Here is a 17,764-nt window from a genome sequence, read left to right on the forward strand (position 1 = left end):
GCACAAGGGAGCTCTGGTGACCTAGTGGTGAGGAATGTGCTGCCAACCCAAAGTTATACAGCTCAGATCTGCTGCCCAGTAGGCTGGGGCAGTCTCCTCCTGTGCAATTAACTGCCCTGAAAACACACTGGAGGGTCAGCTGGAGTTGTTTTTAACTCAGTAGTTCATAACATCTGCATAACAGCACACACACACACACACACACACACACACACACACACACAGATTGTGGTATTTTCTTTTTCGTTTTTAACCAAATTCTAGTTCTTTTTTTTAAATTAATTTTAATGAAAGTTTACAGAGACTTAGAGTTTCCAGTCATTCATTGTTGCACTTTTCTCTCTGCCTACCCCCTCCAAATTCTAGTTCTTTTTAAAAGAGGACATGTTCTATCGAAGCCTAGTACCCCCTCCAGTATTAGGCAGTTCATTCATAATTACAATATCCTCTTGGCTTGTCAGAGCATGCTAACTTCTTTTCCTCGTTTTCATATTTCGTTCCCCATGGGTACATGGCCTAATATTTTGGTCTTCAGTGATTATATACAAATTCTTGGAATATATCTCTGGATATAGTAACTTGATGGGAGAAAGATGGGCAATCTCCCATGCGATTATGGAGGGGTGGTCCGCCATGGGTTGATTCCACTCTAAGACACACAAAAACATCAACTTGGTCACTTGAGCAGTACATCTACTTAATTTGCTGATCAAAAGATATCACCTTGAGTAAACAGCTTGGAAAATGGTGTGGATTTAATTCACAAAGGGAACTAAAGAGTATAAGAGGACATTACCTCCTTAGGAAGGCATGAAATGGCTAGAGTGTCTGTTGGAAAGGAACAAAAACATGCATTTTTTTTTCTTCTAATCTCCTGCAACTGCTTTGCGTAATTTATTTAAATTGTAGACAGATTTTCAAACCTTGCTTTCATGGTTCCTTGCAAGGTACCTTTCCTGGGGGAAGAGCCCTGAGGAATTTCATACTATTCAAATCAAGGTTTTCAGTCCAGCATTCACTCCCACACTTTTCTCTGTTCAAAGTCCAAGTAGATTAAGCTTCCATGAGGACTAGTTGAGAGAACTGATAGTGGCAGGGTCATTAGTTTAGCACTTTTAGACCCTAAACTTGTACGTAGTGGTAGATTAAAAATTTTCATGTAGCTCAAACCCATTATCTTTATGTGTATTCATCCCCCCCCCCCAATGGATTGTTTAGGCATCGTAGTGGGGGGTTTTGGTAGGTTTTTTTCCTTTTCTTTTTTATTTATAAGACTTCATTTATTTTATAGTTTGGGTAATATCTGGACTCCATGCCATTTTCCACCTGTTCTGGGATTTTTAAAAGCATGTTCAATTCAGTGACAGTAATTACATTCATCATCACCACTCTTCTTTATTTTCTTCTTTAGTAATGACCGGATTTTGTTCTGATTTCCAGATACTTTATGCTTTTCCAGGTCTCCTATTCTATTCTATTCTATTCTATTCTATTCTATTCTATTCTATTCTATTCTATTCTATTCTATTCTATTCTATTCTAATTGCTGTAATAGTTTTTCTGTCTATAATCTCATCTTTCCATCTTACAGTGTTACAAATTAGATTCTTGGATTTCATTTTTCATCATTCTGTCCTTTTATTTATAATAGTGTTGTGTACCATCAAGTCGGAGCTGGTCTATAGCTGACCCTCCAGTGTGCTGTCAGAGGCAATTAATTGCACAGGAGGAGATTGCCCATCCTTCTCCTGTGGGGCAGCTGGTGGATTCAAACTGCATGCCTTCAGGATTGCTGCACAGCTTCTTACCACAATGCCACCAGAGCTCCCTTTATAGTAACAGAGTGGACCACTTCATCAAATGAAAATTTCTGTTTTCTTTAAAGTCTTGAAGGTCTTTCTGTTGCTGACTTTTAAGTAGAGTGTGTGTGTGTGTGTGTGTGTGTGTGTGTATGTACCATCAAATCGGATCTGACTGGTACAGGAGGAGATTGTTCCTCCTTCTCCAGCAGAGCATCTGGTGGATTTGAACTGCGCACCTCTGGGATTGCAGTGTAGCTTCTTGCCAATAAGTATTTTTATGAATATATTTTTTTATGACCTTTCTCTACCTCCACTTTATTTTACTTTAAAACGGGAATTCATGTTGGTTTTCTTCTCCACTGCAGTGAAATCCTAATACACAGTAGATTGTAAAAAACACTGAATCAGTGGATAAGAAAAACCTAATTGTTGAGACAAACATCAAGACTAAGTTGTTTATCTTCTTAAAGCAGTTTAATTAAGTCAGGTGGATAGTGTTAAGTTAAATTTAGTAGAAGCCATAAGTATCTTAAAGAGCATGACAACTGATTACATTGTGTTTTTATTGGAAAAGTTTTCCTGAAAAACTCTTATGTAGATTTGTGGGGTTTTTCTAGGCATTTAGTCTTTAACCTGTTTTCAAAGTAATGGTCCCATTAAAAATTTTAAATGTCAAGGGAGCTCTGGTGGCCTAGTGGCAAGACGCTGCTCTGCAATCCCAGAAGTACGCTGTTCAATTCCACCAGATGCTCTGCTGGAGAAGGAGGGGGCAATCTCCTCCTGTATCAGTCAGATCTGATTTGATGGTACACATAAAAATAATGCAATAAAAATTAAAAAAAAAATTTTTTTTAAATGTCTTAATTTCTTTGATTTTTTTCTATTAAAAACAAATGACTTTTTGTGGGATATTCAAGATAGTACAAAGGAAATGGCTGTTTTTCTTAAAATTAACAAAATATTTTAATAAAAAGAAGTAACTAGTAAATTAAAGAAAAATATGGTTTTACCAATTTCTATTTCAGTTGCTTTTGCCAAGAGTAAGTTATTTGACATTGGTGACTGACAAAGTGAAAAAACACTTTCAGAAGGTTATGCGTCAAGAAGACATTAGTGAGATATGGTTTGAATATGAAGGCACACCACTGAAATGGTGAGTGAACTTTTCTACATTATTAATCATGAGTAGATGCTACCTAGCTTTAAGTAGGCATTGTACCCTGAAGAATTATGAAGATAATTTTTAAAAATGTCCTACAAACAAATCACTGATTTAGATCAAATCATTGTTAGAGTATTAAATTGAAAGTATTTTTACCTTCTGTTGTGTACATGGTAAGTGGACAGATTCGTATAATTTCAGCAATGACTTTTTAAAAATATAGCAAAATATCCTTGGTTCTGGGAAGTTTTTGCAGATATATTAGTGTTTCCTTATTAATATGTTGTCTATGGAAAATCAAAAGGGCCGAACTCGTTCAGCATTTCTTAAGCTCAAGGAACTGAAGAACAAATTCAAACCTAGAGTTGCTATAATCAAGGATGCTTTGGGCAGAATATTAAATGATCCAGGAAGTATTAAAAGAAGATGGAAGGAATATACTGAGTCATTATATAGAAAGGAATTGGCAGATACAGAAGAATTTAAAGAAATAACATATGAGCAAGAGCCTATGGTGATGAAGGAAGAAGTTCAAGCTGCTTTGAAGGAAATAGCAAAAATTAAGGCCCCAGGAATAGATGGTATACCAATTGAAGTATTTCAGCTCACAGATGGGGCCCTGGATGTGCTCACCAAGTTGTGCCAAGAAATCTGGAGAACAACCACTTGGCCAACTGACTGGAAGAGATCTGTATTTGTTCCCACTCCGAAGAAGGGTCACCAACTGAGGATGGAAACTACAGAACAATTATCATTGATTTCACATGCAAGCAAGATTCTACTGAAGATTATCCAAAAACGACTGGAACAGCACATCAGTAGAGAGTTGCCAGAAGTCCAGGCTGGGTTTAGAAGGGTTCGTCGTGATACTAGGGATATTGTAGCTGATGTTAGATGGATCTTAGCTGAAAGCAGGGAATACTAGAAGAATGTCTGTCTGCGTTTCATTGATGGTACAAAGGCGTTTGACTGGATCATAACAAACTGTGGCTGACTCTGAGAAGAATGGGAATCCTAGAACATTTTATCGTGCTAATGCAAAACCTATACTTGGACCAAGAGGCCATCATCACAACAGAGCAGGGTAACACCGCGTGGTTCAAAATTGGGAAGGGTGTACTTCAGGGATGTGTCCTATCTCCATACCTTTTCAACTTGTATGCAGAGCAGATTATCCAAGAGGCTGGGCTCTATAAGGAGAAGTGTGGCATCAGGATTGGTGGAAGATCTATTAACAATCTGTGTTATGCAGATGACACAACCCTGATTGCTGAAACTGAGGAGGACCTCATGCACTTACTGCAGAGGGTCAAGGACTGCAGCCTTCAATATGGACTGAGGCTCAATGTCAAGAAGACAAAAATTCTCACCACTGGACCAGTTGGTAGCATTCAGGATGGATGGCAAAGAGATTGAGATTCTTCACAGCTTCAGTTTGCTCAGCTCCACAGTCAACACTGTTGGCACCAGCAACCAGGAAATATAAAAACATATTGCGATGGGAAAGTCTGCTGTTAGGGACCCTCGAAAGTACTGAAGAGCAACGGTGTCTCTCTGGAGACTAAGGTGCGCCTGATACAAGCCATGGTCTTTGCAATCACTTGTTAGGCATTAGAGAGTTGGACAATGACTAGGGAGGATAGAAGAATTGATGCTTTTGAGCTGTGGTGCTAGAGAAGAGTATTGAATGTACCATGGGCTGCCAAGAAAGCAAACAGATTCATCCTGGAGAGGGTTAAACCAGGCTACTCCTTGGAGTCAAGGATTCTGGGGCTTCATCTGACATACTTTGGACATGTTGTAAGGATAGACAGGTCCTTGGAGAGGGACATCATGCTTGTTAGGGTGGAGGGACAGTGCAGGAGGGGAAGACCCTCTATGAGGTGCATTGATTCTGTGACGGGGGTAATCAGGATGGGTGTGTCAGAGGCAATGCGATTGGCACAGGATAGAGCAGGGTTTAGGGCTGTTGTACATAGGGTTGCTATGGGTCGCAAACGACTCAGTGGCACATAACAACAACAATGTGACACTGCTGAATTTTGCTTCTTCATCAAAGAATTTATAATTTTACAAATTGTGCTTCCAAGAATATTCCTTGAAACTACAGAAATTACAGAGAAGAATGATGTAAGACACTGAGATGCTCTATATAGATATAATTGGATGAAGATACTGACAGTATATAGACTTTCTCTCTGAATCTGAAAGTATAAAAACCTAAGAGTCTTAAATTTAAGACAGAGGAAGCCAGTAGGTCTTTAATAAGTGTGACTGAATGGAATTCAAGGACTATTACATTCAGAGAGTGAACTTTCAGAATTCATGTTATGCTAATGTAATCCTAAACGTGGATTTTTTTCATAGTAGTCTAGAAATATTTTAGATGATATTTTATATTGACTTATGGGTTGAGTATCATTTTTTTGAGGTGGCCCCAGAAAGGGATGAGAAGGTTCTCTTTTAATAGTGTTCTTTTTTAGAATCCAAAGTGAGCTTCCTCAGCATAGATTCATTATGACTCTCTTGAATAGTTTTGGACAGAAGGCAGCATCGACAAATAATATAATAGGTAAACGCTTTTAATTCTTCAGAAGAATTTGAGGTTTTGGCATAAGAAGGTGGCTAAAAAGAAATGTAAAAGCAAAGATCAGAAGAATAGAAGGGAAGGAATACATTGCAAGTGAGTAGCTTATAAAAATGTGAGTTAACAGAAAGACTGTATCTGTGTCCCGGACGATGCAGCTGGTTAGCACAGTTGGCTTTTAATCGGGTCTGCTTAGAGACAAGTATGCTTGATGGTCCACCTCTGAAAGAGTACATCATTAAAAGACCTGTGTCGCACAATTCTGTTGTAACCCACCTGGGATCACTGTGACTCCGAGTTGATGCAGCAGCAGCTAGTTACACATTTGGCAGTTCTATAGTATGTTTAAAAAAAATGATTGTGATTTTGTGCAAGGTTTACGTATAGTCGAGGTTCCCATTCAACAGCTTCTACAGAAGTTATTCCATGACTTGGTTTAAAAAAAAATTCGTGAGAGTTACAAATCATGCTGGTTTTCATTCATATATATTTTGTTTCAAAACATTGTAATTATAGTTTCATTGCATCATTCATGCACATTTCATTTTACAACATTAATTATCATTGATTAATGTAGTTCATACACTATCTATAAGCAACCTATCTTGCATATTGCCCTTCCCTGCACCCAGCTCATCTAATATTAATTTGTTGTAGTAACATTGAAGTTATAATTCTTTAGGCACATTAAGAGGCCTTCATGGCACTTTAGCTAAAACATTTGGCTGCTAATGAAATTGACCAGCCACCAGTGCCATAGCAGAAGGACGTGGCAATCTGCTTCTATAAAGCTGTGTACAGTCATAGAAATCCTATGAGGTAGTTCTCCCGTGTTTCACAGGGTTGCAGTGAGTTAGAATCTACTCAGTCACAGAGAGGTGTTTTTCCTTTTTGATTTATGTGCTTAAGTTACAGATTATCATAATTTCTAAGAGTAAGAAAATTTATCAGTTCTAACACTACAGAATTTCTCAACATGGTATTGACATTTTAAGTTAGATCCTTCTTTATTGGGCCCTGTGCTGTGTCACAGTCTTAGCAGTAAATCTAGCATTACGCCAGCAATATTCCTTCCACTTGTATTAAAAATGTTGATGTACACTGCCAAATATCCCGTAAACGTCAGAAACATTCCCAGTTGGGAACCTTAGAAGATGAGAAATGTTAATTTGTTAATGTCGGTGATAGATAGGTAAATGACCATGTTTCAGCTACTGCTTTCTTCTGTCCCCCATTATGTTTTTGTATTAGATAGGATTTAAATTCTTAAGTTAGTATTCTAGCTTTATTAATATATGCTGTCTGGAAAAATTCCTTTCTTAGAGCACTGATTATTATTTTATGATCTTACTTTGTTAGAAAGTAGCATTTATCATTTCTGAAAGTCTAAACAAAACCTGTTGTTCTTAAGTTGATTACAACTCACAGGTGACTATAGGTCGTAAAACTAATCTTCAGTGAGCTTAGATGAAAGTAATTTTGTTCTCTTCTTGATTTTGGTTTTGGGTTATTTTTTGTTATGTCATGCTATAAGCTCATGCATACAATGACTTGATATAATTTGTTCTTTAATAGTTTTAGGTATTTTATATATTTAAGAGTGTTCTGGTGGCCTAATGGATATGCAGTTGTGCTACTAATCCAGAGGCAGGCAATTCCAATCCGCGAGCTTCTCTTTGGGAGAAATATGGGCATTTTCCTCCAGTGCAGATTATAACTTCTGAAAACCCACTCAATGGTCAGCTATGAGTTGGTTCTGACTTGACAGCAGTGAGTTTTATATATTTAAAAAAATAAATTAACCTAGAATTTAATAATTTTGAAAATAATTCATGGCCTATCAGCTAAACCTAGGCCTTTTATCTTTACTGCTAATAGTGGCAGTTTTCTCCTATGGTTAAAACAAAACAAAGCAAAATGCTTTCTGGAAATAGTTTATCACTATAAAAATCTCCCTGGCATTGATTCTAGTGTTATTTTCTATAGAATGTTGTCCTGCTGAACCAAAGGTCAGGCCTCTGATGTCAGTCTACATGTGGCTCTGTGATAGAAACATGGGCCATCCCCTTCTGTGTGGTTTTGAGCCCAAGAAAATCCATGGAGGGTCAACTATAGGTTGGCTCAGACTCAAGAGCAGTGATTAAGGGAGTAAGATGAAGCATTGATTTAACTTCCCCACTTATCCTTACCTTCTCATTTTCACTTTCAAATGTTGATCTTTCGGTCTTACGCAGTTGATTTTTCCAGGGAGCACATCATTATTAGGTGATGTTGTTTGTTTTATAAGCCAGTCAGTTCCTTGGCTGGCAGGTAACCAGCAGGAGTAGCCTCAGTTCCAAGCTCAAAGGCGATAGTCTGGGAAGTTCCTCTATTTTCTGCTAGTCTAATAAGTATGGCCTTTTTAAAGAATCTGAATCTTGTTCTACATTTTTATCAGATTCTTTAAAGGTCATGTATGCTTTTTAAAGTACATTGTTAGAATCAATTTGCTAATATTTTGTTGAGATTATTTGTGTTGAATTTAATGAGAGACTTTGGTCTGTAATTTTCTGTTGAGTGGTGAGTCTGTTGCTCACTGAAAAAGGTTAACTTGGAGGTTCAAGTTCAGCCATAGGCAACTTGAGTAAAATGCCTTGCAGTGTAGTTCTGGAAAGTCACCCATTGAAAACCCTGCGGAATATGGTTGTACTCTAAGGCAGGCTTTACCAAGTGTTGGGGCCAGTTCATTGGTAGCTGATTTGTTTTGATTTGGTATTACCTCATAAAATTAGCTGAGAAATGTTCACTCCTATTTTCTGGGATAGATTGTAAAAAATGGTTCTTTTAATACATGTTAGAAAAATTAAACTTAGGGAAACATCTGGGTTTGGGGAATTCTTTTTCAGAAACTTTCAACTTGTTAATTCGATTTAAAAAAATGTTTAACATGTATAGCATTTCAGTTTTCTATTTAGTCTTATATTGAGTTTAGGTCTTTTGTAATTGTGAGAAATTGGCTTCTGCCTCCATTTGGTTTTTTTTAGGATTTAAATTTATATGCATAAAATTGTTCTTGTTGTTAGGTGTCATCAGATTGACTACAAGCCATAGGGATGCTGTAAGCAACAAATGGAAATCTTGTCCTCTCTTGGGCCATCCTTAGGGTTTTTTCCATGCTCAAGCCCATTGCTTTAATCCCTGTGGCCCTAGTTGATAGTCTTCTCTTTTGCTAACCTGCTGCTTTTCTCACCACGATACCTTTTTTCTAAGGAATGGCATCCCTTGGATACATGTCCAATGTATGTGAGACCAAGTTTTACCATCCTTCTCTCTAAACAGCACTCTGGTTGCATTTCCTCCAAGACAGATTTGCCTGTTTTTTAACAGTCCATGGTATATTAAATACTCTTTATCATTATCACAATTCAGAGGCATCAGTTTTCCTTTGGTGTTCTTTTCCTTTGTCCAACTTGTACAAGCATATTAGGTTTGGATCAGATATACCTTAGTTTTTAAACTGACATCTCTGCTCTTTATGATTTTAAAAAGATCTTTGACAGCAGATTTCCTTAATGTAAACATGTCTTTTGATTTTTTTTAATAGTTGATTAGAAATTATTTTTAAGTGATCATCTATTCACATATATTAACTTATAACTATAGTAAGTAAAAAACAGTAATATAGATTAATATTTTTTGTTTTAAAGAGTCACTACACATTATGAAAGTGCTTAGTTTCCTTTTTAATAATTTCCTAAAATAACGTGTCAGTGAAGATAAATACTAAACATCTCTTCAATAACTCAACCAAAAACAAACAAACAAAAATCTGGCAAATTTTTAACTATTTCATAAAAAGTCTAGGGAGTTAGATAAGAGAGAAATGACATTTGAGGGTTTCTTAAGATACAGATGATGAAATAAAAAAATATAATTAGAATAACTTGTATTCTTATAGACTAGGCACTCGATATGAATATTTTACATATTTAACACAGAGTATCACATATTCTCTTTGTTGGCCAACAATAAACTGTATTCAGGCATTATAAATGATCAGACTGTGGTGACTTCCCAGACCTGGCAACTGTTGAAAATACTTCCCATGACGAGACTAGGTGTTCATTATATGTCTAGTATGACTGTAATGTACATTTAACTATTAAGGAACAATAATCCCCAAGAAGTGTCAGTCTCTGTATAACCACTGTATAAAATGGTTTTACAAACCTACGAAGTAATGTAAAACAAAACCCCTCTTCTAAACATTTTAAGAACTATCCAGTTTGTTATAGGCTTCTTCAATGAAAGTCAACATTTTCTTCATCTGGGAGGAATTATGAAGAGTCTACAAATCCACTAAAAGATCATTCTGGTTTGGAATCAGCATCAAAGTTTCTTCCTGAAGTATAGGTGCTTTGAGACTGTCCTGAGAAAGTTCTGGAAGATTGAGTACCTCAGTATGATCCATGAGAAACCTCTGTTTTAACTTCTTCTCTTCTTCTTCCATCTCAGCTGTCAGAACTTGAATTTTGTTCTTTAGGCTCTCAATATTCTCCGTCATTAACTCTGTGGTCTCTTCTAGTTTATCTACTTCTTCTTGCAATAACGTCAGGCTTTCTTCGTTTGCTCTATGTTGTGCCATTTCCATTTTCAGTAGTCTAGGTACATCAGTTAGATTTTTCAGTTTTGTGGGAGGGACTTCTAGCGTTTCACACAGCTGCACCAATCTTTTCTTCAGGGAGTTAAGATGGTAGTGAACATGTTCATTTTCTCTAAGAGTTTTACTCAGAATCGTCATTATTGTTTTATCTTTCATAGCTTGCAAATATTCTCTGCTTGTCTTTGAAAGAGGCTGCCAGGATTTTTTCTTCTTGGCGGTAAAGTTAGTATGCTTTGTTCTTCCTGTCCCTTGAGAAGATAAATGCTTTTTATGTTTTCTTCTATTCACTGTGTTTCCAACCTCTTTCTCTGACTCGATTTCCTCATCACAGATCTTTCTTTTTTTATTTCTTATTAACTGCTGAGAATTCTTCTTGGATGGATTTTTTTTTTGCCAGCCATACTCATCTAAATGGAACAATATACTTTAAAAATCACTGTCTTCTCTTCTGGCTTCAGGTTAGCTCCGCACAGAGTAATTTCCCGCTCAAACAATCACAAAGGGAGTGGTTGTCTTTTGATTTCTTAACTGCTGCTACCATGGATGTTGATTGTGGATCCAAGTAAAATGAAATAGTTTACAGTTTCAATATTCTGCACCTTCCATGCTGTTGCTTGTTGGTCCAGTTGTGAAGACTTTTATATTTTCTGACATTGAAGTATAATGTATGTTAAAGGCTGTAGTCTGATCTTCTTTAAGTTTTTCAGGGCTTCTTCAGCTTCTGCAAGAAAGATTGTGTCATCTGCTTATGTAGATTTTGATGACTCTTCTACCAAGCCTGATGCCACATGTTCTTTGCATACCTTGTTGTTATGTGCTGTTGAGTTGGAACTAATTTACAGCTGACCCTGTAGCCAGTTTTCAGAAACCATAAATCATAGGAGAGAAGACTGCCCATCTTTCCCCCGCAAAGCATCTTGTGGATTTGAGCCACCTGCCTTTGGATTGGCAGCACAACTCCTTACCACTAAGCCACCAGAGCTCCCTTGTATAGCCTAACTTCTCAAATTATTTGCTCAGCATACGTATTGAATATTGTTATTGTTATGTACTGTCAAGTTTACAGTGACTGAGCAACTTTGTGAACAGAGGATCCAAACCGTGGCCTATCCTATGCCATCCTCACCTCTGACACACTTGAGCCTGTTGCTACAGTCACTTTGTCAGTCTATTTTCTTGAAAGTCTTATGTTTTCACTGACCCCTCTACCTTTCCAAGCATGATGTTCTCTCCAAGGAACAGCCTTTCTTCTTACACATGTCTCTCAACTCAAGGCTTGACTTTGTCCTTCAGTTACAGGTATAGTGAAAAGAGCTAGCCCTAATGCATACATTTCTTGATTTTAAGCCAAGCAGTGCCCCCTTAGTCTAGTGACTGCTTTTTGATCTATGTGTAGGTTTTTCATTAAGTGCTCTGCAATTCTTGTTCCCTCAGTGGTACCCATAATTTATTATGATCCACACAGTCAAATGCCTTTGTATATCCAATAAGACACAACTAAACATCTTTGTGGTATTATTCTTTACTTTCAGCCAGAATACATCTGTTGTAGCAATAAATCCCCTTGTTCCATGGCCTCTTCTGAATCTAGCTTGAATTTCTGGCCGTTCCCTGTGAATGTACCCCTCCACCCCTGTCTTGTAATAGTCTTCAGCAAGATTTTACTTGTATAATAATATAATGAGTTCTTGTGACCTAGTAGTAAAAAACTGTGCTGCGATTCCAAAGGCATACAGTTAGAGGCCACCACCTGCTCTGCAGAGCAAGGATGGGCAACTTCCTCCTGTGTGATTTACCCCTCTGAAAAGTCACCGAAGGCTCAGCTATGAGTCAGTTCCAACTCGATGGTACAGCAACAAAAACAACAATACTATAATGATAAACCATTCCAATAATATCAGTATTGGATTAGCCATCAGATTGGGGTGGGGGAAGGTAAATGCCTCTAATGTTTACTTTATCAAACCTTCAATATACCATTTCTCTAATTACTCCTGACCCCAAACCTCCAGTTGGTGCTTCTTTGGACTCAGAAATCTGGAAGGTTCTGAGAATCTCGTGCTCCTGTTTAGGCTGTGGCTATCCCAGGTGAACCAAGGAGAAAGGTTAAAGAATTGAGGAATAGACCACGCTCCTAGGAAAATGAAGGGCGATGACTGGTCCATGCCTTTCTAGCTGGGCAAGCATAATTGAAGCATAATTGGATCAGCTTAAAGGCAATGGCTTAAGAAGCCAAAATTTTCAGTAAGTCCTCCTACAGTTTGTTCAGAAATTTCCGCATTCTGATGAATCATCTTTCATTTTCTTTTTTTTTTTTTTTTAATGGGAGAAATAAAATATGAGTCTCCCAATCAGTGGCCAGTTGTCATCCAAATTTCTTGGCATAGACTAGTGAGTCTGTCCAGGGCTGCCTCTGTTTGCTGAAACTCCTCAATAGCTATTCCAGGGATTCCTGGGCCTTGTTTCATTGCTAGTGCTTTCAGTGTAGGTTGAACTTTTCCATTAAGTACCATTGGTTCTTGAAACAGATCATTGGCAACCAGCTCTTTTTACAGTGACTCTGAGTATTTCTTCCATCTTATTTTGATGCTTCCTGCGTCGTTCAATATTTTGCCCATAGAATCCTTTAGTATTTCAACTAGAAGCTTGAATTTGTTCCCCAGTTCTTTTATCTTCACAAAATGTGTGTTCTTTCCTTTTCGTTTTCTAATTTCAGTTCTTTGGACATTTTGTTGTAATACTTTGCTTTGTCTGCTTGAGTTGTTCTTTTGAAATCTTCTATTCAGCTCTCTTATTTCATCATTTCTGCCTTTTGCTTTTGCTTCTTTGCATTGAAGAACAGGTTTTATATATTCTTCTATCATCCATTTTGATCTTTTTTTGTTGTTCCTTTGTTTTTAAATGACTTTTCCATGTATGATGTCTGCCTACACGTTGTCCAGTCTTTGGTCAGTAGTGTTTAATGCATCAAATGTATTTTTGAGATGTTTTTTAAATGCAGGTGGATATCATAGTTTCAGGGTTGTAGTTTGGCTTTCGTAGATTTGTTTTGTTGTCTTTAACTTCAGTGTGATCTTTCCTGTTAGTAATTTAAATTAAAGATATATCTTAGAGAAGGTGTAGTCAAAATGCTCCCTTGGAGGAACAGTCAGAATGTATCTTGGAGGCAGAGATGCTAGAGCTTCGTCTCACATACTTTGGATATATTATTAGGAGGGGTTGTTCCTTGGAAGGAGACATCATACTTAAAAGGTGGTCAATGAAGGAGAGCAAGACCCTCATTGAGGTGAATTGAACTAATGACTGCAACACTGGGCTCAAGGATAGGACATTACTTCAGATTGGCTGTTGCTAGGGTTGCTGTGGGTTGTACTTGACTCTGTGGTACCTAACAACAACATCCGTAACTGATATAGTCTGTCATAGTCAGCTGCTGGCCTTATTTTGACTGCTCACGTTGAGCTTCTGTACTGTTCCGCAGATGTATTTAGTTGGATTCCAGCAGGTGAGGTCCATGGATTAGTCACCCTTTCTATATAAGTCATGGGTTATATAAGATTCTGTCATGTGATCTTGGCTTCATTTCTGTCTCTAAGGCCACATTTTCTAATTACCAGGTCTCCTTTGTTGCCAACTTTTGCATTTTAGTCACCAGTAATAGTTGTTGCATCTTAATTCCATATTTATCCATTTTAGACTGCAAAAGTTGGTACAAATGACAGATATGATAGGAGACTCATATCCAAAAGTTATAGAATACTCTAGCACTGAGGATGCTAGAAGAATCAGTGCTTTTGAGTTGTGGTGCTGGAGAAGAGTATTGAACGTAGCTTGGACTGCTAAGAGAACAAACAGGTTTGTCCTGGGAGAGGGTGAAACCAGGCTGCTCCTTGGATGCAAAGACTTTGAAGTTCTGAATTTTGGGCATGTTGCTGGGAGGGACCAGTCCTTGGAGAGGGGCCTTCTGCTTGGAAGGGTAGAGGGACAGTGCAAGAGTAGAAGACCATGAATGAGATGGATTGACTTGGGTAATGGGGGTAGGTGTGTCAAGAGAGACTGAAACTGGCTCAAAATAGAGCAGGGTTCATTCATTGTTACGAATCGCAAGCAACTCAATGGCACATAATAACAAACATCTCAACATGAAGAACAGAAACAACCAAATTGTAAATTGGACAGAAGATATGACCAACAACATGAAGAAATGCACAAAATCTCTAGCAACAACGAGGTAACGTCTCATTCGAGCAACAGTGGCATAGTTCAACAGGATAAAAAAAAACATTTATGAGAATTTTTTTCATTCTGTCCTAATTGATTGTATTAATTTATCCATAGTAAAATTGAGAAATATGTAAGAACAAGTTATATACAAAGTAAGGATCATGTATTCACATATGGTTATACACATAATAAAAAATTAATAATGTATTTTTGTTCAATTATAGAGTATTTTCAGTATTATTTGGTTAGTTTGTTTTCTTATCCTGTCCGTTACTCATTTAATTTTATCTTCAAAAAATGACATGAGAAATAATGCTACTCTAATGTAAAAAATTTTAGACTGATTTAAGTTAGTCAGTCAGTAGAGGGTGCTATAACACTGCATTTTGAGTGGTGATAGCACAACTAGTGTTCAAAATGTACATTTGTTACTTTGACGTTAGCATTCTCTTTAGGGTTCTAGTGCTTTAAAGAGTATTTCTGTAGTAAGTAGGAGTGCTTCCTTAGATTTCTAGGCCTTTAGGCAAATCATCAGAGAAAGATTCTTTTTACTAATTACGAAACAAATGTCTTTAATGGAAGATTATTGTTCTGTATAAATTGTCTTATTTTCAGGATTGATTGTTGGAATAAAGATGCTGGTTATTTTATGAATTAAAAACAAGAAAATACTGATCTTATCATGTAGAATGACCTAGGTTTAATATTATACGCACAAGATTTAGAAATAAATCAACCCAGTAGTTTAATGAATATCTTACTCCTTAATACTCTTGAGTCTTTTTTAAAAAAACACCATTGTCTTTCTGAAGATTATATATTAATTTCTAAAATTCTATTAATCTATAAATTGGATTTTTGAAATTTTATTTACATGTCTCTTCATATATATTGTCCTGTTGGTTATGTTTTAACTTTTCATGCATAAGAATTTGATTATTTGATTCATTTTAGTCAAGTTTAGAAATTTACAAATATAGTACTACTCTCAAATTGCATTTGTACCATTATATGGAACAAGGCAAAAGTCATAGTAATCGTTACTTTGGTTTGCATTTTAATTAGTTAATCCTTGTTTTTTGATCCAGTCAAATGTAATTCTGCTTTCCGTAGACTCCTAAGGTAGTAGACCTGAAATGTTTGTATTCATTTCCGTGAAATGGACCTAACAGTAATGCTCTGACGTAAAAGGAGTCTTCTGATGCTGATTTTAGGATGTTTATTTGCTATCAGACTGCTTGTTCTTAGGGTTGCTAGGAGTTGTAATCTACTCCACAGAAGAAACTAACCATATCAGACTGAAGATGGTGAGGCCAGAATGTATACCCTTGGTAAAATTCAGAGCACATCCATTATTGCTTTGTGCCTGTGTGTGTATATGAATGCAAACATACACATATATAAGAAAGAAGGAAGAACTTAAGCAAAGAAGCTTGTAAATATATTCATTTTGAAAATTGCTTTTGATTAGAGTGATGTGTAAGGTGGTCGAGTATTGTTGGTAGAGAGCTGCAGCACTAACCCAAAGGAGGTTTGAATCCCATGGCTTAAAGGGAGAAAGATAGACAGTGGGAGTTACAGCATCAGAAATCCATTGGAGAGAATTGAACTAACTCACTGGCAGATTGAATTTTGAGGGCAATGGAAAGACACAAACACAAGACAACTTGAAAATGGATTTAACACTAAACATGTAGATACAGTCTTTTATTAGGGCAGTGGACTGAACTTTTTTGGTTAGCTCCTCTTCTGGAATATTCAAGTTCAAATTCTCACCTCTTTCTCTCTTACATTTTGGTTAGGTTGTTGTTGTAGCAAATAGCTAAGTATCTATATCACGATATACATTAAGTAAGGCTAATGAAGGGACCCTGGTGGCATAGTGCAATATGTGTTGAATTGCTACCCAGAAGGCCAGCTGTTTGCAAAAGCAAGATGAGGTAGTCTGGTCCTATTAAAATGTATAGCTTTTGGAACTGGATAATGAGTTTCCTTGAGTCGAAATTGACTAGACAACAGTGGGTTTAGTTTTGGTTTGCAAATCTAATGTCATTTCCATATCTTGCGTTTAACAGTCTCCAGAAAAAGGTAGTTTATGTAGGTTATCTTAAAAAATTATAAAAGTGTATACTTTTGAAGTCTTTGCAGTTATCTTTATTTTTGATCAGTTCTATTTCCTTTTGTATATTTTCTTGACTATTAATAGAATCAGCAGAAATAAGTAATTTGAACACCATTTAATTAAGATATTGCTTGTTTGGAGTTAGTGACCTTAAATCAAAGCTCCTCTGACTATAGAATTTGACAATAGAAATATGGACATGATCAATTTTACTTAAAAGTTTTGAAGTGTGTGAAATGAAGTCTGTGCTCACTTCTAAGGAACATGGAGGAAGCTCTGGTAGCCTAGTGGTAAGAAGTTTCGTTGCAACCCTAAGGCACTAGTTCAAATCTACAAACTGCTTCAAAGGAGAAGATGGATAGTTTCCTCCCACGTAATTGTAAGCCTCTGAAAACTTGGAGGGTTAGCTCTGAGTAGTTTCAACTCAACATCACACAACAGCAGCAAGGAACATGCTGGCCAAACTTCCAGGACAGATTTATTTACTCTTTAGACAGTCATATGGTGTATTCAGCATTCTTCCTCAGCAGCATAATCCAAATGCATTAATTCTTTTTTGGTCTTCTGTATTTATTCTTCAGCTTTCGTATCTATCTGAAGTGATGGAAACTCCTAAGAAACTGTGGCTCAAACACATCTCAGTTTTCCAAGTTACAGCTTTATTCTTTTAACAGTTTACAGATACCTTTTTCAGCTGATTTGCCTAGTGTACTTTCATTTTATTTTTTTTTTTTTTAACTGCTGCTTTCAAGTGGAATGAAACCCTTAATAATGTCAGTCTTTTCTCCATCTATCATAATGCTGTCTGTTTGGTCCAGTTGTGAGAAATTGTATTTTCTTTATGTTGAGATAAAATCCATACAGAAAGTCTGGTGACATATTCTGTAGGGAATCGTACAGCCTGAGGCCGGCCTCTCTTTAGCAATTCTCCTTCACCAGCAGCTCTGAGAGAGGGAGAGACAGTGTTCTCCTGTGTGATTTACTCCACCTGAAAACCCACTGGAGGATTTGCTATGGTTCCAGACCAATGGCAGTGTATTTTTGTTTGTCCGATCCATATTAAAGGATTTAGTCATTATCTTTATCAGTAAAAGTATAGAATTGTACAAAAAGCCATATGAACAGTATCGCATTGCTTTACTATTTAAAGGGTCCAAAATTTTCTTCTATATTAATTCCTAGTCATGAAGAGTAAATGTTTGAGCTGATGAGCTGACTTTTAAAT

At 36.8% G+C, this 17,764-nt stretch overlaps 1 protein-coding gene and 1 pseudogene across 2 annotated transcripts in view; one reads left to right on the forward strand and one right to left on the reverse strand.

The window, feature by feature from the left end:
• Positions 1–17,764, forward strand: part of ATG5 (autophagy related 5) — a 121,879-nt gene that overhangs the window by 11,681 nt on the left and 92,434 nt on the right. The window contains exon 2 of one of the 2 annotated variants that reach the window (XM_006881178.1): positions 2,828–2,955. The exons of the other annotated variant lie outside the window; for it this stretch is intronic. Coding sequence (XP_006881240.1) covers positions 2,828–2,955 — 128 coding nt within the window. The remainder of the gene's footprint in view (positions 1–2,827; positions 2,956–17,764) is intronic. 2 annotated transcript variants of the gene reach the window in all.
• LOC102864787 lies at positions 9,801–13,709 on the reverse strand (annotated as a pseudogene).

Source organism: Elephantulus edwardii, unplaced genomic scaffold, assembly GCF_000299155.1.
Source record: "Elephantulus edwardii isolate Elephantulus edwardi_28Jun2011 unplaced genomic scaffold, EleEdw1.0 scaffold00013, whole genome shotgun sequence".
NCBI classification, from domain to species: domain Eukaryota; kingdom Metazoa; phylum Chordata; class Mammalia; order Macroscelidea; family Macroscelididae; genus Elephantulus; species Elephantulus edwardii.